Source organism: Portunus trituberculatus, chromosome 30, assembly GCF_017591435.1.
Source record: "Portunus trituberculatus isolate SZX2019 chromosome 30, ASM1759143v1, whole genome shotgun sequence".
Lineage (NCBI taxonomy): Eukaryota > Metazoa > Arthropoda > Malacostraca > Decapoda > Portunidae > Portunus > Portunus trituberculatus.
Genome location: NC_059284.1, coordinates 2,673,319 through 2,694,246, shown reverse-complemented (window position 1 = coordinate 2,694,246; position 20,928 = coordinate 2,673,319). Strand labels below are relative to the sequence as shown.

General features: G+C 44.5%; 1 protein-coding gene across 1 annotated transcript in view; it reads right to left on the bottom strand.

The window, feature by feature from the left end:
* Positions 1–180: 180 nt before the first annotated feature.
* LOC123510799 (trafficking protein particle complex subunit 11-like) overlaps positions 181–20,928 on the bottom strand; it is a 101,043-nt gene continuing 80,295 nt past the window's right edge. Inside the window, exons 21-23 of the mRNA XM_045266178.1 lie at positions 13,304–13,523; positions 1,670–1,849; positions 181–613 (exon numbers count right to left, since the gene is read on the bottom strand). Coding sequence (XP_045122113.1) covers positions 542–613; positions 1,670–1,849; positions 13,304–13,523 — 472 coding nt within the window. The 3' untranslated portion in view covers positions 181–541. The remainder of the gene's footprint in view (positions 614–1,669; positions 1,850–13,303; positions 13,524–20,928) is intronic.

The window sequence follows — 20,928 nt, the reverse complement described above, 5'->3', positions numbered from 1 at the left end:
CTCAGCATGCTGCTTAGGATACCATGTACAGTTTGTTAGTGATGTGTCACTCACAGAGACTGCAAATTCATATAATTTGACTAATTTGACTCCCATTCAAGATCATTTTCAACACTTTGTCCCATTATCTTACATTAAAGAATTATCTTAAATGGACTCACATTTATCAAATTATGTGAATTTGTTTAATGTCCTTTATTTGCATTAAATGTTATTTACATGAAAATTGTATGTAACAGGAATAATTTCAATTTTTCAAGATAAACTACTGTACTTGTCAGAGATAAAGTAAGTTTTCTATCTTCAACAATTGGCATATATGAATAACATAATGAGTAAGTATGTACATACATGTAAGCACAATGAATCACTGAGCTGGCCAATCAGCTCCAAAAGAGTTTACTTCTGCCAAGTTAAGACAGTATTCAATATGTTGGTGTATTTCATATTCATCATATGGCAACCCTTGATCAGAAGGTCATAACAATTACTGTATATGTACAGAGGTTCAAGTGTAACATAGATTTTCAACTTGGTTCATTTAACCAATAACCAATGTTGATAAATTGTTCCCCAGTAACGAAATCCCTTGGTCACTTTCCTTTGGCTGAGGCTGAAAAATAAAAAGAAAAATTTAGTAATAGTTCAAACAACTGTGTTGTAATGTACTTTCAAGAAAAAAATAATGACAAAACAGTTTATATTACAATTTTACAGAAAAGGATCTATTTACCAATCCTGATCTATTCTTTAATTCATGATCCAGTACTAATATACAATATCAACATACTAAAATGTAATGCATGTTGAAACTCTAAAAGATAATGTAACAGCAACTTGATAAGGCATGTCAACATGGAAATCTGGAAGGCTTTCTTTATATAAAAAAAATAATAAATAAATAAATAAAAATAAAATAAATAATAATAATAAATAAATAAAATAAATAGTAAATAAATAAATAAATAAAAGAATGACTAAAACATACTAAGAAAATGGACTGTTGAGTTGTTACCACATTACAATTTGTATCCATTAAAGATACATAAAAGAATACATCAAAGAAAATAACTTTGTTACAGCAAATATTACCAACTGAATTGCAAATTAAAAATCAAGTCACTAATCCAGCAATATGTGATCTGCTTCTATTGCACACACCAAGGTGGGTGGACATATTCATCTTGGCTCCACTTACATCAAGCAATCAGAATGTATGCATAGGGTTATGCCTGTTCACCTAACCTAAGCAGAATTAATCAAGATGAGAGAGAGAGAGAGAGAGAGAGAGAGAGAGAGAGAGAGAGAGAGAGAGAGAGAGAGAGAGAGAGAGAGAGAGAGAGAGAGAGAGAGAGAGAGAGAGAGAGAGAGAGAGAGAGAGAGAGAGAGAGAGAGAGAGAGAGAGAGAGAGAGAGAGAGAGAGAGAGAGAGAGAGAGATGCCCAAGAATCAAAATGTGACTGTCTGGCAAGGCAGGCAGCCTGTGACTGACTGAACAAGGTGGGGCCACCAGTGATCATGGATACAAAGACATGAAGTCTTATGGAGGATGTAAATGATAAATAATAATAGTAATATTGATGATGATGATGATGGAAAGTAAGGAATGGCAGTGCTCTTAATGAAATACGATTCTCAGTTTCATCTTACCATTCTATAATATATCTTACCATAATGTAAATATGTGTTGGTAGAATACGAGCCAACAAAGGGTCTACAGATGTGGGCTGTCCTGGAGAGTGTGACTCAACACTGAGGGACAACTTGGGCAAGTGGACATTACCAGCAAGTAGAGGATACAGTGTGTAAGTGACTCGCTCACTACATCCTGGTAACACACGCAGCCTCACCTTGAAAATAGAGAAATGTGTTTAATATTGTGCTTGAACATCAGAAATAATATTTAATGGTATGACATTGTGTTTAAGTAATAAACAAAAATCAATAATTGAGTATTGTTCTCTTCCTAAATATGCAGGTTCCATGTTTACATTCCTTAACTTCCATTAATTGATGCAAATTACTAAACTAAATATTTACACTGTTTTTGTTAAAAATTTCAGTTTTTACATGCTTTCTTAGTAGTCTTCTTAAGAGTCCTCAGACCTACCCATTGACACTGCATTCTAGTTCAAAATATTCAACATATCCTATACAGAAATTTTCAGTGTTTCTGTTCACATTACCAGACAAACATTCAACATCAATAGTCTCCCCAGCTCCAATGAATGCTGTATCTTCCACCTCAAGAGTCTCAACAGTTTTATTGACTGTTTCCTACAGAAGAAACTTTTGACAAAGAAAAGACTGATGTTGAAAACCCACTGTAAGTCCAATGCATCTCCACTTTTCATTCTAGTCTACCACAATCAATGGTAAGGAAACTGTTATCTTATGTTGAGATGCATTATTCTAAGTATGGCATGTAGTATCAAGTAAGTAAGCATTACAGTTTGTGGAACATGTTTTCTTTAACGAAAAATTATGAAGATGAGTTATGAGCAAAAAGACTTACAAGCAGCCTTCTGGAATGTATATCACTCATAACTTAAACACCATAGCAAACTGACTTCAATACTAAGAGAAGCAAAATGCAATTACAACAAGAAGCAACTAAATGACAACCAAGGAAGTCATAAATTTCACTGCATATGTATTGATTCTACACCTGGTAAAAATTCTTATTCTTCAAATAAGCCTGAAATAAAGTGAAAGATATTTTTCCCTCACATACCACATAATTAAAGATCATTTCCAAAAATCTAGTCAAAAGCAAATCAACCTTCATGATAATAATCCCCCTTAATTTCTTGGTAAATCCTCCAGCATTTTCTATGAACCTCCTGGTGAGATCCACTAAATATTAAAGGTATCTAGAAGCCCTTAAAACTAACATTGCATGGTGACCTAGCCCACAGCAAACATTACTCGCTCTTTACTATTTCTAAATGCAGTAAAGTCTCGAATCTTGATCAATCTCATCTCAATATTCTGCATTTCAATGGCACCACCAAGCACTCAAGATTCACATATCTTGATCAAACTACACTAAGCTTGATTGCAGTTGTTTTTCGTCTGCTTACAACAAACAAGGAGCATGGTGATGTGATTTTTTTTCAATTGCTCTCCCACCCTGCAGTAGCCTACATCCCAAAATATTGCAAAGCATTCTGCAGTGGACTATAGCAGGGTTATGACATCACCCATGGTGCTCACAGATTATTATGTGTACACCCTGTAGATGGAGGGAAGGGACAATGTTGATACACAAACCTCTCACAAGGCTCTGTGGCCTCTCTCCTCCTCTTACCTACTTAAAACTTAATTTCTTCAATGAGATGCTGAGATAACGTCCTGTGGAATGTATCCTATGTACTAGCTGCCTGTCAGCTGTTCAAACCCAAGGTATGCTCAAGACTATTTACTTGGCTACCTGGATGCCATTCACCATATTTCCCATGGCCAATGGAAGGGCCTGGGGTTGGGTAAGAGCAAGAATGAAAGTCAAGAATCACAAGGTGCTGTGAAAAAAACAGGAAGTGAGAATAGTTATTATTGTAAGGGCAAAAATACTGAACAAATACACCATAGAAAACTATGATAAAGTTTTATAATTCTTTCTATATAAACTATAATGTACATACATTGTGAGAAACTAGGTGTCAGATAGAAAGTTAGTGGAATTGATATGGGTTAGTTGGCAAGGTTTTGGTCCCAATTGTATTTAGAATCTTGATCAACAATTTTGGTCCCAACTATGAATGAGAGTCGAGATTCTACTGTATGTCCAACCCTTTACACCATAATCAATACTAAAGAATATATTTACACATTAGAGAAACAAAATTAAATTAATTACATTTCTCAAACCACTGTTGAACCTCGATAACTAGGATCCTGATAACTCGGATTTCGTGATAAGTAGGACTCTGACTGACCCATGGACTAATGTCCAAGTTGAACTACCTGGCCCCCCCCCCACTTTTTTTTTCATTTTTTTTTCACTTTCCTATATCCCATTTTCTATTGACATTATGAAAAATCTAATTCCAACAAAAAAATCCATTTCACTTGTACTTTACAATGATACCAAAAAAAGTCAATCAGAGCTTATACAGATTTTGTTTTTACATGATTTTTCAAGTGATAAAAAACTACTTTTTGGGATGTTTGCTCCTAAAGATTTTTCAGAATTTCATCCTTGTTTGGCTATTTGTATTCATGATTGACATGAAATTTTCAAACATGATTGTGTATACAATATTGACTTCCTGGAGCATGATAGGATGATAATGCATCAGATCCCAGCTTCTCTAGAAAATATTATTCACTCATATGTGAGGGTTCGGAAGGAGCCATCAGCAGCGTCACGGCAATCTGCAGTTTTACAACTAAACTGGACACTCTCTGAGTTGTTATTAGTGTGTTAAAGTGAGATAATGATACTGTGAAGTAATTATTATATGTCTGCTCAAGCTTTTTACCTCTGTCTCAAAATAATCATTTGTAATAGTGTTATTGTGAGAGTTATGTGATGTATAATTGTCATGATGAAGGTAGTGAGAAAAAACAATGTTTGAAAAGATCATAGCTATCTTATGATATATAGAAAGAAGAGAGAGGGCATGGAGAAGCAGTGACAGTGAGGCATAGGATGAGAGGACGGTCGTGGTTTTGAGGGGAAGATAACACGTGATGAAGGGGAGAATTCAAGGTCCAGCTGTCAGCCACATCCGTCTTGCAATGATATGCTTGTTTGTTTCTTGTTGTCTTCTCTTCTTCATGAGGTTTCTGATTCTAATTTTCATCAGTTTATGCCTATAAGAACATTGTTTCTAAAAAAAGTAGAGGACTAAATGGTGCATCTCCCCTCTTGACACCTGGCCATGTACTGAGTCACTGAGTGAGAGACATACACCACCACCTCTCCACTCTGGTAAGCATGACAAAGGTTGAAATTTATCGAAAAAAAAAATATTAAAATAATTTTTTTTTATATAGACACAAGCATTGAGTAATATATAATTTTTTCAAGGCGTGAGTCATGCTATAACACAACTGCACAATACATTTAAAAATGGCCGAAAGATTTCAGAGACAATAATTCCAAAATTTTTAAACCTCCCAAAATCAAATAAGTAAATTCCACCCCACCCCCTAAGATCTGAATTAAACTAACCGCTCCCCTACCTTTTTTTTTTTTTTTTTTTTGGTTGGGGGAGGGGAATTTGTATAAGTCAGACATTCATGTTTATCAAACCAACCTTTCCCCTATTAGTCAGAGTTAGTGAGGGTCAACAGTAGGTACAAAACAAGTATTTGAAAAATCCGAAGAAAAGTGGTGGAAGTAAATTACATCAAAGTCACAAGTCCTGGATGTGAGTAACTCCTAACATTCCTAAATATACTGACATACATTATCACCAATCAAACACAAATAACACCTATAAATAGATTCAATTGTTTGTTCAGTTTTGCTCCAGAGTCTATTTATAGATGTCAATCTGGAATGCTCAGTTATGGGGAAACTATATATAGATGTATGGATGAAAGTCAGCAGAGTCTATATAAAGACGACTTTTTATTTGGTAGTACACTCACCTGCCCCAATGCCGGGAAGGGGTTAAGAGGGAAGTGTCAAGACATTTATTATATTTTTTTTTCTCCTGATCCTGTTTAAGGACTGGCTTCTCAGTGGGCCTTTCTGTTTAAGCACTTCTGTTGTCCTTGACCAGTTTTCCCTCTCTTATATATATATATATATATATATATATATATATATATATATATATATATATATATATATATATATATATATATATATATATATATATATATATATATATATATATATATATATATATATATATATATATATATATATATATATATATATATATATATATATATATATATATATATATATATATATATATATATATATATATATATATATATATAATTGTTTTCACAGAATCTCAATGGTTGCTGTCACTGCTTATATTTTCAGTTCAGATCATGTTCAGTTAATTTTATTGATTTAATTATCTATACTGTAGATACAAAGGTACTGTTTGGCAGACTAGCATGATGTGCACTCACCTAATTGGCTACGCATAATAAAATGTGGCATGACACCAGAGAGCAACCTGCTGCTGACTGGTAACCAGGGATAATAGGTTCACCTCTCCTACAGTATACTTTCCCTCAGTGCTTTCCACACATGTGACAAAATTTTGAGTATTAATTTAGATGCATCCTTACATTAAGAGAGATTTGTTATCATATTCTAAGGAAGAAAAATGGTTTGAAATATGTGGTGAGATGAAGATGATGTCCAGTAAAATACTCAGCATGGTCCAACTCAGATCCACTTAAAAATGTAGATTTGCTGGTCTTATACGAGAGAGAGAGAGAGAGAGAGAGAGAGAGAGAGAGAGAGAGAGAGAGAGAGAGAGAGAGAGAGAGAGAGAGAGAGAGAGAGAGAGAGAGAGAGAGAGAGAGAGAGAGAGAGAGAGAGAGAGAGAGAGAGAGAGAGAGAGAGAGAGAGAGAGAGAGAGAGAGGAAGAGAGAGAGAGAGAGAGAGAGAGAGAGAGAGAGAGAGAGAGAGAGAGAGAGAGAGAGAGAGAGAGAGAGAGAGAGAGAGAGAGAGAGAGAGAGAGAGAGAGAGAGAGAGAGAGAGAGAGAGAGAGAGAGAGAGAGAGAGAGAGAGAGAGAGAGAGAGAGAGAGAGAGAGCGTGGCACAGGCACGTCCTCACAGGGCATATCGAGTCGATCCACGAGACCAGCCGTGGTTCGGCTACAGGTGCCGGCAAGCTGCTGATGCCAAGTACAAGGCCTGGACTCGTCTGAAGCGTCGTCCCTCCAGGCGCCACAAGGCCCAGCACCGCGCTGCTTGCAAAAACATGGCGAGAGTGGCTACATGGGCGAGGCAGAGGTGGGAGTTAAGTCTACGGAGGAAGCTTGCCAGTAACCAAACTGATCCCAAGCAATGGTGGTCCCTTGTGAAGCAGCGGCAGGGCACAGTCACACAGGAGAGGATCCCGCCCTAAAACAGCCTCTGGCAACTTGGCAGTTGCCAACCAAGACAAGGCTGAACTCCTGGCAGCACACTTCAGCGGGAGAATGACGACTGAGGAGCCTGACAGTCAGCCTCCACAACTAACCCGCCTGTGTGACGTAACCCTGGACCACCTACAGCTCAGCGAAGCCGCCGTGACAAAGCTTCTGCGCAGCACCGACACCAGGAAGGCGCCCGGCCCTGACGACGTCTCGCCCTTCCTGCTGAAGCACTGTGCGGAGGAGCTAACAAAGCCCCTCACACACATCTTCCGCCAGTGCCTACAAACCAGCACCTGGCCAGCTGCATGGAAGGAGGCTCGGGTCACTCCTGTACACAAAAAAGGATAAAGGTGACCCAGCAAACTACCGCCCCATCTCTCTCCTGTCAGCTGTCAGCAAGATCTTGGAGAGAATAATAGCTGAGCAGCTGACCTGTCACCTAGAGGAGCGTCACCTCATCTCTCCACGCCAATATGGATTTAGAAAGAGACGTTCCGCCTCCGACATGCTTCTCCTCCTCACACAAGCCTGGCATGACGCCCTCGACGCCGGCCGCCCCACCCTCGTCATTGCCCTTGACATTGCTGGGGCTTTTGACAGAGTTTGGCACAAAGGACTCCTGGCCAAGCTCGAACAGTTCGGCATCACAGGACAACTGCTAGAGCTGTTCTCCAGCTACCTACAAGGCCGGAGTCTGAGAGTAGTGTTGGGAGGGTGCACGTCAACCACACACCCAGTGGAGGCCTCCGTTCCACAGGGCTCGATCCTTGGCCCCATCCTGTGGAACGTATATTTCAACGACCTCCTTCAGAGCCTCGCACCTGTGTCGGCATACGCGGACGATGCCACTCTCTCGCACAGCTTCGGTAGAGAGGAGGCAGTGAACGTGATTGATGTCACCAACCGCCACCTTGGTGACATCATGGCCTGGGGTAAACAGTGGCAAGTCAAGTTTGCTGCCGAAAAAAACCCAGGCCGTGGTCATCTCACGTTCACGGGAGGACGTCAGGCTGTTTGAAGGCCAGCTGAAGTTTGGAGAAGACACCCTTGCCATTAAGGACTCCATCAACATCCTGGGGGTGGAGGTAGACTCCAAACTCAGCTTCGACCGCCACCTGGAGAGCGTGGCACGTAAGGCATCCCTGAGGGTGACACTCCTACGTCGAGTGAGGCACCTACTCGATGCCAAGGGGCTCATGACGCTGTACAAAGCGCAGGTGAGGCCCATCATGGAGTACAGCCCCCCTCAGCTGGATGTGCAGTGCCCAGTCCCACCTCTCCCTGCTGGACAAGGTGCAGCGGCGAGCCGAGCGCCTCCTTCGCGATGCCGGTGGCCTGGGACAGCAGCCCCAAGCTGAGCTACAGCGACAGTGGCATCAGGGGCAGCAGTTGCAGCAGAGACAGCAGCGACAGCACCCAGACCCTCACCAAGAAGCCCCTATCAACGTGCTGGACAGCTTGGAGCACCGAAGGCGTGTTGGGGCCCTTACTGTGCTGCACAAAGCCCAGGTGCAGCAAATACCTCACCTCACGGCTCTACGGATACCCTGGAGGAGGAGTGAACGTACTACGAGAGCGGTAGTGTCCGACACCCTCCTCGAGGTGCCGAGGTGCCATTCTGTGAGGTGTCAGCGCGCCTTCTCCCACGACACCGCGGTGTTGTGGAACGCCTTCACCTCAGTAATGGACGTCTCCAGCATGTCCACCCAGCAGGTGAAGTGTGCTGCCCACGCCTGGTTACGGACACATCCGCCTGATAGTGACAGTGACAGGTGATAAAATGGCAGTGTCCACCAGCCTGCAATCCACCTGACAGTGACAGTGGAGGAAAATAGTATGCCTGACAGTGACAGTGAAACACAGTGACGTGGGATGTGCGTGTGCCTGACATGACAGTGCTGATCAGTGGCGAGGAGGTGCGCAACTGACAGTGACAGTTTTATGACACCCTCGCTCACAATGCCGTCCCGGGAGCAGCTTTAGAATGAGCGTCACATGCCAGTGCACGCTCTTAGCTCACGAACTCAGCTCCAACTGTAAACATACGTGTAAAATATGTATGTTATGTGCATTAAGTTTAAAAAAAAAAAAAAAGAGAGAGAGAGAGAGAGAGAGAGAGAGAGAGAGAGAGAGAGAGAGAGAGAGAGAGAGAGAGAGAGAGAGAGAGAGAGAGAGAGAGAGAGAGAGAGAGAGAGAGAGAGAGAGAGAGAGAGAGAGAGAGAGAGAGAGAGAGAGAGAGAGAGAGAGAGAGAGAGAGAGAGAGAGAGAGAGAGAGAGAGAGAGAGAGAGAACTATGGAACATATATTTCAACGCAGCAACACCGACAGCCTCAACAAGAGCAACAGCAACAGCAAGAGCAGCGGCAGCAGGAGGAACAGCAGCGGCACGACCTGAGGACAGCCTCGAGCACCGCAGGAGAGTTGCCGCCTTGACAGTGCTCCACAAGGCACAAGTGCAGCGTACCCACCTGACGGACTTAGGGGCAACCTGGAGGAGACACGAGGTTGGCACGAGGACGGTGTCGGCCAATGATCTCCTCCTGGAAGTCCCGAGGTCCCATAGCTCTACTCACCAGCGTGCCTTTACATCAGCAGCGGTGGTGTGGTGGAACGAGCTCACTACAGATGTGGATGTGAGGGGCCTGTCCACAGAGCAAATTAAGGTAGCAGTCCATAGGTGGCTGCGTCTACACCCTCCTTAATGTCAATTTTGTACATAATGCTTTGCCTAGGATGTACATAGTATTTTCAATTATTCATCTAATAATATCTGTTAAAATTAAGTTTAGTTATTACTACATTACAATTTGTTTATAATGTAAGTGTAAGGGCAGTAGCTTTAAGATAGCTCACCTACGGCAAGGATGAGCTTTAGCATAGGCACATTTAACTGTCCCATGTAATATATATATAACCACCTGTTTAAATAGAAAGAGAGAGAGAGAGAGAGAGAGAGAGAGAGAGAGAGAGAGAGAGAGAGAGAGAGAGAGAGAGAGAGAGAGAGAGAGAGAGAGAGAGAGAGAGAGAGAGAGAGAGAGAGAGAGAGAGAGAGAGAGAGAGAGAGAGAGAGAGAGAGAGAGAGAGAGAGAGAGAGAGAGAGAGAGAGAGAGAGAGAGAGAGAGAGAGAGAGAGAGAGAGAGAGAGAGAGAGAGAGAGAGAGAGAGAGAGAGAGAGAGAGAGAGAGAGAGAGAGAGAGAGAGAGAGAGAGAGAGAGAGAGAGAGAGAGAGAGAGAGAGAGAGAGAGAGAGAGAGAGAGAGAGAGAGAGAGAGAGAGAGAGAGAGAGAGAGAGAGAGAGAGAGAGAGAGAGAGAGAGAGAGAGAGAGAGAGAGAGAGAGAGAGAGAGAGAGAAAATGAAGGTGGGGAATCCACAGCAGCCACCGCCTCAGCTGGTCCAGCAATGTGAGAAGACTGTCACCATGGTGGAGGTGACGCATCAGCAGGTGAAGCGATTATTGCGGGGCTGGACACACAGAAAGCTACCGGCCCTGATGACATCAGCCCGCACCTGCTGAAGCGATGCTCCCAGGAACTGGCTGCCCCTCTCACCCAAGTCTTCACAACTTGTGTACGGGAAAACGTCTGGCCTTCAGTGTGGAAGGAGGCTCGAGTAGTTCCGTACACAAAAAGCTCCAGGACGGACCCAAAAAACTACAGACCCATATCCCTGTTGTCAGTGGTGGGTAAAGTGTTTGAGAGGGTCGTGGCAGAGGTGGTGTGTAGCCATCTCAAGGACAATGCCCTCCTCTCAGACCAACAGTTTGGGTTCAGACCTGGAAGGTCAACCTCCGACCTAATGATGCTTCTCACCAGGCAGTGGCAGGACGCCCTCGACGACGGCAAGGACACTATAGTGGTTGCTTTGGACATAGCTGGAGCTTTTGATAAAGTATGGCACAACGGATTACTAGAAAAGCTTCGTGCTAAAGGCATCCAGGGTGGCTTGCTACGACTCCTGGGAAATTACCTGCAGGACAGAAGCCTCAAGGTGGTTGTCAACGGGCAAACATCTGAGTCCCTGCCTGTGGAGGCATCAGTGCCACAGGGTTCAATTCTTGGCCCACTCCTGTGGAATATCTACGTGGATGATCTTCTCCAGCTACTGCCAGGAGTCAAGGCCTATGCTGATGACTGCACCCTCTCCTATACCTATCCACGCCAGGACAGTGGGCGGGCTGCTGAGGCCATCAATCAGCAGCTACGAGTGATAGAGGAGTGGGGTGCTCGCTGGCAAGTGACATTCGCGCCGGAGAAGACACAGGCAATGGTTGTCTCTCGGTCCCCAGCCGCCATGGCAGCAATGGCAGGAAAGTTGTCTTTGGCGCTGCTGCTCTCCCACTCCAAGATGACGTCAAGATACTTGGAGTGGAGGTGGATCGAGGGCTGAGGTTTGACAGCCATGTCAAAACCATTGCCAAGAAAGCCTCTCACAGGATCTCCGCTCTCAGAAGGATCGCCAGTTTCCTCGACAGGAAGGGAGACTGCTGCTGTACAAGGCACAGGTGCGGCCCCACCTTGAGTACGCAGCTCTCTCCTGGATGTCCTGTGCCGCCACACACAGAAGGAGACTGGACAGCATCCAACGCCGCGCCATACGGCTAGTAGATGCTGCAATACCACCTCACCCAGAGCCTGAGCGTCCTCTTGATTCACTGGAACACCGCAGAGATGTGGCGGCAATCGTAGTGTTCCATAAGGCACAGGTGCAAAGAGTGCCACATCTGGCAGGGCTGCGTCATCCTCTGAGAGTCACCGCACGGAGCACGAGAACGGTGCTCAATGGTGGTGACGCCGTAGAGGTGCCGCGATCCCACGGGTGTCAGCATCAACGCACCTTCGCAGGACGCGTCTCCAGGATGTGGAACTTGTTCACGGCCGCGGTGCCTCACGTCCAGGAGATGAACACACACAGTGTCAAACTGATGGCACATAAGTGGAGACAGACACTGCCAACTCCTCTGACACTCTTTGTGACGTGACACTCAGTGTAGTGCAGTGCGTGAATAGTGCTAGTGAAGTGAAAAGAACAGTGCTCCATTTACATGCTGACCATCTTGTATATTATCTATTTTTAAGTCTTGTAAATATTGTAGAGAAATAGATTGTAGTACCCTTAGAATAGGTAGCACACGACAGTGCGCCTTTGGGTACATGTTCTTCTGTATAAATTATGTTTAAATAAAAAAAAAAAAAAAGAGAGAGAGAGAGAGAGAGAGAGAGAGAGAGAGAGAGAGAGAGAGAGAGAGAGAGAGAGAGAGAGAGAGAGAGAGAGAGAGAGAGAGAGAGAGAGAGAGAGAGAGAGAGAGAGAGAGAGAGAGAGAGAGAGAGAGAGAGAGAGAGAGAGAGAGAGAGAGAGAGAGAGAGAGAGAGAGAGAGAGAGAGAGAGAGAGAGAGAGAGAGAGAGAGAGAGAGAGAGAGAGAGAGAGAGAGAGAGAGAGAGAGAGAGAGAGAGAGAGAGAGAGAGAGAGAGAGAGAGAGAGAGAGAGAGAGAGAGAAAGAGAGAGAGAGAGAGAGAGAGAGAGAGAGAGAGAGAGAGAGAGAGAGAGAGAGAGAGAGAGAGAGAGAGAGAGAGAGAGAGAGAGAGAGAGAGAGAGAGAGAGAGAGAGAGAGAGAGAGAGAGAGAGAGAGAGAGAGAGAGAGAGAGAGAGAGAGAGAGAGAGAGAGAGAGAGAGAGAAAGAGAGAGAGAGAGAGAGAGAGAGAGAGAGAGAGAGAGAGAGAGAGAGAGAGAGAGAGAGAGAGAGAGAGAGAGAGAGAGAGAGAGAGAGAGAGAGAGAGAGAGAGAGAGAGAGAGAGAGAGAGAGAGAGAGAGAGAGAGAGAGAGAGAGAGAGAGAGAGAGAGAGAGAGAGAGAGAGAGAGAGAGAGAGAGAGAGAGGCTTCAAAGCTGAGATGATTGAAGGTAAAAGCACCTGTTAAACAAGACAGATCGCACAAAATAATACAGTGTTTCCTTGTTTTTATGTCTCATTTCTACTTTGGTTTTGACTTAAGACAACAGAAAGCAAGATCACCAAACTTCAATCATTGTCTTCCCATTTTCTTCTATGTTTCTCACTTCACGTCCATAGGAAGTACCATAGTTGCATATTCACAATCATAAAACATCAACCAAGTTCAATGAGCTTTAAATTAATTCCCAGGTTTTTTTTCTAAATACATTTTTTGTTCTCAATAATATATGATTACAATGAAGCAGCTATTTCTATGAGCATTTAGCCACAGCATACAAACACTACAATACATACCTCCTTGTGTCCTGCAAACATAAATGCGTCCGAGACTTGCATGCTGAGGGCAAGTTCAGCAGTATGGCTTCCATGGTTGGATATGTTGTAGGCAAGAGGAAGAGGAGTGCGAACTGTCCCCTGGGGAGCCACCTCACACTCTACCCACACTCCCCAGTGTTCCACAACCACAGAAGGAAGACCCACACTTACACTAACAGCTACTGAATCAGCTTCTGACCTGCAAGAATTGAAAATATCTATCATACCAAGCCTGTATTTTCTTATAACAAGAGGACTGAATATTCAATAATAAAAAAAAAGGTAACTGGAAATTATTGATGATCCTTGATTTAATATACATACTTTAAATCTCATCAACTTGAAAAAAAAAAATGAAAAATTCCACAAATACTTAAAAACAAAAATATGGTACGAGACTGTTGTACCAAAAAATAGTTGATAACTAAGAAAGCAAGTGAGAATGGGAAGAAGTGAGCACAAATCATAATTATGAGCTTGATAATGGCTCAAGATGATATATATTTACATGGATGAAGTACAATATGGATATGGATTGGCAGAAATTTTAAGTACAGTCGACTCTAAATTAATGTGAGTTTGAATAACATGACTTGATATTTAAGGAAATACGATTAAATAGTGTGATTTATTTTATTCAACGTGGACTAACTTGACTCAGTAATGTCATGCAAATCCCACACTGCTTCTGGTGGGAGCCACAATGAGATGCTCTCCACCAGAATTTTAAACAATATATTCCACCTTCATCAGTTGAAGGATACTGTCCAGGAGAATTCAGTATTCTTAAGAGGAAGTGCTGCTTTCCTTTAGCTTGGGAAGCCAATGATCACTGATCATTAAATATGATCTTTAAATATGTGGTATGTGAGAGAAAAATATCTTCACTTTATTTCAGGCTTATTTGAAGAATAAGAATTTTTACCAGGTGTAGAATCAATACATATGCAGTGAAATTTATGACTTCCTTGGTTGTCATTTAGTTGCTTCTTGTTGTAATCGCATTTTGCTTCTCTTAGTATTGAAGTCAGTTTGCTATGGTGTTTAAGTTATGAGTGATATACATTCCAGAAGGCTGCTTGTAAGTCTTTTTGCATTTAGATCATTATTAGATCCCATTTAAAAACTTTAATATTTGCTAGCAGCCTACGTACCAATCTTCTTGTGAGATTTTTAAAATTTTAACATTTTTTTATTTTTTATGGTAAGGCCTATAGCACCAGTAGGCACACTTGAAGAGTGTATGGGAAGCGCTGTTCAACTTCCGCCCGTTAGTGGCGCAGGCAATTTTATTTATAGTGGTACCCATATTAGGGCCCATATCACTGCCCAAGCTCATCTTGAGTGTAACCACCTAGAACCTGGGTATCATGGTGACATGTAGGTAACTTTAAACCACTCGACAAATGGCAAAGTGTTTTAAGGTTGTACATGGTGGGATTCGAACCTACGCGTGGACGTCTGCCCGATCCCACGCTCACCACCTTATCCACTATGTCACTGCCTCCCTAAAGATGTAAAGATGTACCTGGCATATTGTATTTTGGTTCATGTGGTGTATGGCAAATTCTTCCTGACTGGTGTCATTCTACGTATATGTGAATCACCAGTATGTATGACCTATTATATGTTGTTACCTTAAAAAAAAAAAAAAAAAAAAAAAAAAAAAAAAAAAAGTGTTGTTTTGTGGTGTAATACCTATCATCACTTTATTTACATGTGCAAAGATATCTGGGGTTTGATTTTAGTTTCTTTGTTGCCATAGACTGACCACCAACCACTGCCTCAATGCAAAACCTTGGCCTCATAGGACGCAGGCCCATTTGCTGTGATTTTTCGGTGGAGAAAAGGTGTCTTATGAGCCATCCAATATGGTATATACCAGATTTGGCAGCATATAAGATGCACTGTTTTCTTAAAATTTTGGCTCTAAAAATCACCCTGCATCTAATATGTGAAGTTGAGACTTCCGGTAGGCTTATCTTGTCCCTGACACTCACTAACCTAGCTTACAATCATTACTTCTACCTACCTCACTGCATGCATCATTATCTTATTGCTGGTATTGTTGTTATTAATAATATTATTACTTTAAAACAAATTTTGTAAAAATAAAAACAATCTAATCTGTGAGGCCGTGATGCATGGCTATAAATATTGATTGGTTGAAACCCTGATTCAATACTAATGTCCAATACACTTTGCTTGGCCATACCATACTCCTCACAAACACTCATAATACTAGCAGCTCCTTTCTCTAATTTTTCTTATTAATTCCATCTTTTAAGTCACAACTAGGGCCACTCACTTACACCTAACACCCTTGGGAGACATAATTTATGATTTCTGAGGTACTGAAAACTGTACAAACTTGCTCACTGATACTGGACAATACACAGTGTTTGTTGTTGTTGAGGGCTGCCAGGTTCCCCTGGAGGGGCCCTGAGCCCTGGCGATGTCCTGTGAGACGCTCACAGGCGTGACAGTTGTCCCGTCTTCTTCAGGAATACACAGGTAAGGCGTAGAACGGCTTGTTGTTTTGTGGGGTGGACACCCACCGCAGCCAGCAGAGTGGGCAGGTCAAGAGTGGGAACTCCGAGAGCGATAAGTTGTGCTCATAGCAGAACGCGTTGGGAATGGAAGCGGGGACACTGTAGTAAGAAATGTTCTATGGTCTCCGGGATGGACCTGCACCAGGGGCAATGGGGATCTGGCGCCAGGTGGAGGCGGTGCAGGTGTGCATTGAGTGTGGTGTGGCCCAGGCGGAGACGAGTAAGCGCTACATCTAGGGCGCGGGACTGTTGCCTCACCCACGGCTGCGGGGAAGAATTGTGGCAATATTGGCCCATAGAGGTGACGCGGAGGCCAGTGGCAAGGGTGGTGTCGGAGGTAGAGTGGCATACTTGTGATATGAGGCGCTTAGTGGTGGAGAGTGCCAGAGAGAAGGGAATAATGTCAGCGACCTCGTTACCCCGGATACCTGTGTGGGACGGAACCCACTAGAGAGTTAACTCCCAGCCTTCGGTGTGAAGATGGATGAGGATCCTCTGGGTGGCGTGGACGATGGCGGTGGAGGAGGATGGGTGACGGGAGAGGAGGAGGTAGAGTGAGGAGAGGGAGTTGGTGTAGATTACTGCTTTGCCCTTGGTATGACAGACCTGCAGGTGGTTGACGGCCTGGTGAAGGGCATACACCTCTGCTGTTAGGACATTTGTCTCTGGTGGAAGTCGCCATGTCCTGCAGATGGATGTGGTGTGGTTGTAGATGGCTGCGGTGGTAGAGGGTGGTGATGGAGAGTGGGAGCCATCTGTGTAGAGCTTGATGTGGTGTTTAAACAATGTCTTGTCCCTCTGATGGAAGAGTAGTGATGCTAATCTGCTTGAAGAGTGCCGGTTGGGGAGGCCGAGAAGGTGTAAGGTGAACATGGGGGAGAGGTCCAGCCATGGTGGGATGGGAGAGTGTGGGCTAATGGGCTGTGGAGGTGGTGGTGGTGGTGGTAAGCCCAGGGTGTTGAGGGTTTGTAGGGTTTTGACAAGGAGGGGTTGCCGTGCTCCAGGGAGCCATACAGGAGTGTGTTGGTCCACCCCAGAGGTGGAATAGAGGGTAGCGAGGGGGTGTGACTGGGGTAAGCTCAGAATGTGGTGGTAATGCTGGCACAAAGTCTCTTTTCTGTGAATAGATAAAGGGAGGATTCCACTCTCTGCATGTAGGGAGACCAGTGGAGAGGATTTCATGGCCCCCAAGGAGATCCTGAGTGAAGCATTCTGGATGGGATCCAATTTGTTGAGGAGGGAGCATGCTGCTGAGCTGTAGATACTGCTGCCATAAATTAATTTGGGTCTGATGGTGGTCAAGTAGTAACAAAGAAGATCACAGTTGGCTCCCCATCTGACTCCAGCAATCTTCTTCAGAATATCAAGATGTTTATTGCAGGCAGTGCATAGATGGTCTATATGTCTGGCCCAGGAAAGACGAGGGCCATCTAGGCGTAGACCCAAGGTGTGCGTCCTGGAGTAGGGGACACCCTGTCCACACAGTGATGTAGTAGGTGAGGATGGGAGGTGTTTCAGGGTGAAGCACATAAGTGTGCTCTTAGGAGCACTAACCGTCAGGCCCCAGGTGGTTACCCAGTCGCTCAAGGCAGCTGCAGCTTCGTGCATGTTGGTCTGGGCCATGGCCAGTGTCGGTGCATGGCTGACTATGGTGATATCATTGGCATATATGAGGAGTTGTGAGTGAAGGGGGATGTGGAGGTCAGACAGGAGGACGTTGAAGAGGAGGGGGCTGAGGATGGAGCCTTGTGGGACGCCTCTGCAGATAGGATGGGAGATTGATAAGGAGGCACCCACTGCCACTTGATAAGAGCGGTGGGAGAGGAAGTCTCAGATCCAAGTGAGGGTGGTACAGGCAACCCCCGTTTAATGAAGGTTCACACAACGAAATTTCGCTACAACGAAGGTTTCATTTTACTACCATCTGCTCGTTTAACGAACACCAAACTCGCTTTAACGAAGTTTTATCCAAGTAATTTTTTTTCCAAATTTGAAAGCCCCACCATATCACGCAAGCTGACAGGCTTTTGAATACACCAGGAGCTGCTGGTACTAAGGCCTGCTTCAGGAAAAATCCTGGACACCTATAGAATAAAGATCAAGATCAAGATGAAGCCTCTCGTGGACAACACGCACAACACTCACTCCCCAGTCAAAACATAACAGCGTCAGCAGCAGCTTGTCTTCCCTAGCTCAACTTACCACCAAAACACCCTGCAATTGGCCTAGTGTTCGTAAGAAGACCAGGAAGTCTCTTACTCTCCAAGTGAAGCTAGATATTATTCACAGACACGAGAGAGGCCAGAAAACTATAGCAGTGCTGGCCACCATCTTGACTCCATATTATACTGTCTCTATTTTCAAGTCAGCAAACTCTATTAAGAAGGCTGGTGAGACCGTATCTTCCTTGCAAGCTAAAAGAACTACCTGAACTCGTGACTCTACAATGGATAAAATGGAAAGCCTTGTGGAAATGTGGTACATAAGTTTTGTATGCAGTACAATGATGCGCACTTTGTTTACATTCCACAGGTTGCCGGTTAGTGTCTTTCCTGTTTCACTCTTCCTCCCTTCATAAAGTTAAGATCATCAACATTATAAAGTTATGTACATACATACATTAGTGTACATTATAATGACAAATTAAACTACCTAAATGTTTAACTTCATAATTTTTACTTTCATTAAACCTTTTACTGTAGTATGATGCACTCTCGCTTTGTTTACTCTCAATGGAAGTTCAAATCAGGGGTTAAACTTGTTATAATCGGTTCGCTTAACGAAGTTTCGCTTAACGAAGTGTTTTTTAGGAACGTAATCCCTTCGTTAAACGGGGGTTGCCTGTACCAGCAATGCCCAGTTTGGCCAGCTTGTAGATGATTCCCTTGTGAGGTGCTGAGTCAAATGCACCCTCCAAGTCTATGAAGAGGGCGAGCATGACCTGACGTTGGCGGTACGTGTCACTAATGTGAAATTCCATTTGGCTCAGGACATCGATGGTGCCTCTACGAGGTTGGAAGCCACATTGCTCCTCCCTCAGCAAGTGCTTCTCCTCAAGCCACCAGGTGAGACGTGTACTCACGAGACGCTCCATCAGTTTCCCGATGCAGGACAGGAGTGTGATGGGCCTGTATGTAGATGGAAGAGTTGGATCCTTGCCTGGTTTGTGGATGGGAACAAGTACGGAGGGTTTCCAACATGTAGGGTAAGACCCCATCGTCCAGCTGGTGTTGTAGAGAAGGAGGAGGCCATCCAGGAGGGGAGGAGTGAGATGGGTTAAAAACTCATAGGGGATGGTGTCGAGTCCTGATGCCTTGCCGGTGTGCAGTGTGGCTAGGGCCTCTTTCAGTTCTTGTTGGGTGAAAGGCTGGATGAGTTGCGGATGACCCGGAGAGGTAGTGGAGGTGGTGATTATGTGGTGTAGGTCGGGTGGAGGTTGTAGGGTTGGGAGGATGCTCAGTTTCTGGTGGTAGTGATGTGCCAGCAGTTCCGCCTTCTGAGCGTCATCGAGTGGGGCCTGGGCTCCATCTGTCAGAGGTAAGGGTTGACGAGCCCTCTTACCCTCCATGGAGTGCAGGAAAGCCCATGTTCTCTTGGTGGAGGAAGAGAACAAAAGGGAGGAGCAGTGAGAGGCCCATACACTCCTCTGAGCCTTGAGGATAGTTTTAGCACAGACTGCATCAAGGCAACGATATTCCCTGCCAACCTCAATTGTAGGTGTTCTCCTCCACCTGGACCAAGCCCTCCGACAGGCCTGCACTGCCTGGGCACACTCATCACTCCACCAAGGTTTCCCGAGACAGCGAGGTTTGGAGCAGGTGACTTGGTGAAAGGCAGCTTTGCCCGCTGCCTCTAGTGTGCACTGGAAGGATACTGCAACTTCTTCTAGTGGGAGGGTGGAAGTCTCTGGGGAGGGCTGAAGGGCTTCCCTGTACTGGGGCCATGCAGAGGGCTGTAGCTTTCATCGGGGCAAGCAGCCAGGGTGAGCTGTTGGGGGTGCTTGTGGGATGGAGGCCAGAACAGGGAGGTGGTCGCTCCCCATGTAGGGACCAGTGGAGAAAGTAGAGTTGCGGAAAGCTGGGTCCCCGAGGAACAGATCCAGGACCGAGGAAGCTCCGGTGTGGGGATGAAATCTGGTAGCAAGGCAGAACCTTCAGGTGCTGGAGATGCTTGAGCAGGTGAGTCTGGAGGTGAGGCAGAACCTCCAGGTGCTGGAGAAACTGGGGCAGGTGAGCCTGGAGGTGAGGCAGAACATTCAGAAGGTGCTGGAGATTCTGGAGCAGGTGAGTCTGGAGTAGTAGAGGCAGCTGAGGTAGAGGGTACAGGATCTGTTACAGGCCTCTCTACCTTCTTAAAATACTGCTCCAGGTTAGTCTGAACAGAGAGCAACCTCTTCTCATCCAAGATCTCCTTGTAACATTGCATCAAATCCATGATGCCTCTGGAAACCTTAGTGAATCTTTCAAAATTGGGATTCATAGCCTCAAAAGTTGCCAACGCTTGATGCATCTCAGCAAAACCTCTTGCCAAGCCTTGCCTTGTGAAAGCCCTAGGCTCTGGGGTGGGTGCTTCTTCTTCTTCCTCTATGATCTGCTTCTCCAGTTGTATCAGGTCCTCAGCAGATAACTCCTCTCCATGAGATTCCAGCAGCTCTGTAACATCATCAACCTCCATCTCCAAATCAGTTTCCTTACTCAGGGCAACAACATTCTTAATAACATGCTGAACTGTGTCCTCAAACCCATGGAAATCACCCACAAATTGAGGACACAGTTTTTCCAAACACCATTCATGTTTGTTTGCTTAACCTCCTCCCAGGAATCAGCAATGTTCTTCACGGCATCAAGGATGTTGTAGGATTTCCAAAAGTCTTTTAGGGTCAAATTCTTCTTGGTTTCAGTTGCCTGTAAAGCCATAGCAATTGTCCTTCGGAGGTAGTAGGCCTTGAACGAAGCTATCACTCCTTGGTCCATAGGCTGTAACAGGGCCGTGGTATTAGGTGGAAGGTAAACCACCTTGACATTAGGGTTAAAGTCTCCCAGGTGGGCAGGG